The 1,297-nt window shown below is 40.5% G+C and overlaps 1 protein-coding gene across 2 annotated transcripts in view; it reads right to left on the reverse strand.

The window, feature by feature from the left end:
* Nucleotides 1-596: 596 nt before the first annotated feature.
* The window catches only part of LOC130577948 (putative N-acetylated-alpha-linked acidic dipeptidase), a 62,796-nt gene continuing 62,095 nt past the window's right edge, over nucleotides 597-1,297 (reverse strand). For both annotated transcript variants that reach the window (XM_057373653.1, XM_057373655.1), the window contains exon 19: nucleotides 597-1,276. In XM_057373653.1, the coding sequence (XP_057229636.1) occupies nucleotides 1,087-1,276 (190 nt within the window). In that variant the 3' untranslated portion in view covers nucleotides 597-1,086. The remainder of the gene's footprint in view (nucleotides 1,277-1,297) is intronic.

Below are 1,297 nucleotides of genomic sequence, written 5' to 3' on the forward strand. Positions count from 1 at the left end.
TAAAGTAGTAGATGATAATTACATCTAAAGGGCAAATAAAATGGTAATTTTTAAAATTAAAAAAAAAAAATACAAATTAAACAGTTTTGTATAATTGCCCTTATCATGCATTTCARTTCCTCTTTGAATGTAAAATCAGCTCCTGATGGGAAATGTTCTTCAGGTCTTATTTGAAGAGAGAATTATCTCAAGCTCCATTTCAATAGTAACAATATCCTCCAGCTCCTTCAGATGGAAAAAATATGAAAGAGATCCCCTGGGAAAAAATAGGAACAAAAGGTGCCATGGGTTTGGAACTAGAGGAAGTACCAAAAAGAGCAGAGAGGTCAGCTTTTGGTTATGTCCCAAAATCCTTTTTTTTTTTTCTAAAGAGCAAATAAAGGAGGGAGATGCATATAGTGACTTTCATGGATGGATATGCATTCTGCTGAGAACATGCTTTCGGATTTCTGCACAGAGGCAGCTGTTCTCCCTGATTATTAAGAATGGCAATGCACTGCTTTGGAAATCAGCAGGGASACCACTTTTTATTTTCAGKAAAAGAAAGTGAATCAGTGTAAAGAGYATTTACCARTCCTGCAGAATAGATTCCGAAACGCAGAGATGCCTTTGCTGTCTTATATTATAAAATTAATTATCAGAACAAGACAAATGGACAGACCAAGTGTTAAATTTTTTATCTCAAAACATGTGCTGTTGATCACTGCTATGGACAAAATTTGTAGGTTGCTTGGCAAATAATTATGTTCGTGATTCAACATCTGAACATTGGGCCCTCAAAATTGGCAGATCTCTCAGGAAATTCTAACCAGAAACTGATTGTTCCTGTTTCCCACCCTCCCTGCTCTCCCCACACCCGAATTTTGTTCCATCCAGGGCTGTTCATAAAGCTGCAGGTTTGTAATTATCAGAGATGCAGTAATTCCTGTCTCAGCAGCTCTCTGACACTCAGACCTCTGCTCACTGTGCATGCATTCAGAAGGCTGGGAACTTGGATGAGGCTGGCAGTCGGGAACACGGGGCCACTGCAGGAGCCTGACGCTCTGCATGCCAGGCTCTGCTCTGTGAGTTTTCAAAGCCAACATGTTACGCCACTTCCTTCAGTGTTTCTGCTGCTGCCTGCACAGTGAAGGCTGCAATYGAAATCTGCCTCTTCACTTCATCCCAGGCTTCACGCTGATCAGCTTTGCTTTCAATATCAAACATGGCATCATAGATTCCTGGGAAGGATTCTCCTGCATATTTGTTGTGGCTGCTTGGAGCAAAGATAACATGTCTGTGGGGAAAGAAGTAAAAT

This window comes from Malurus melanocephalus, unplaced genomic scaffold, assembly GCF_030028575.1.
Source record: "Malurus melanocephalus ecotype Western Australia unplaced genomic scaffold, MMel_1.1 scaffold_204, whole genome shotgun sequence".
Taxonomy (NCBI): domain Eukaryota; kingdom Metazoa; phylum Chordata; class Aves; order Passeriformes; family Maluridae; genus Malurus; species Malurus melanocephalus.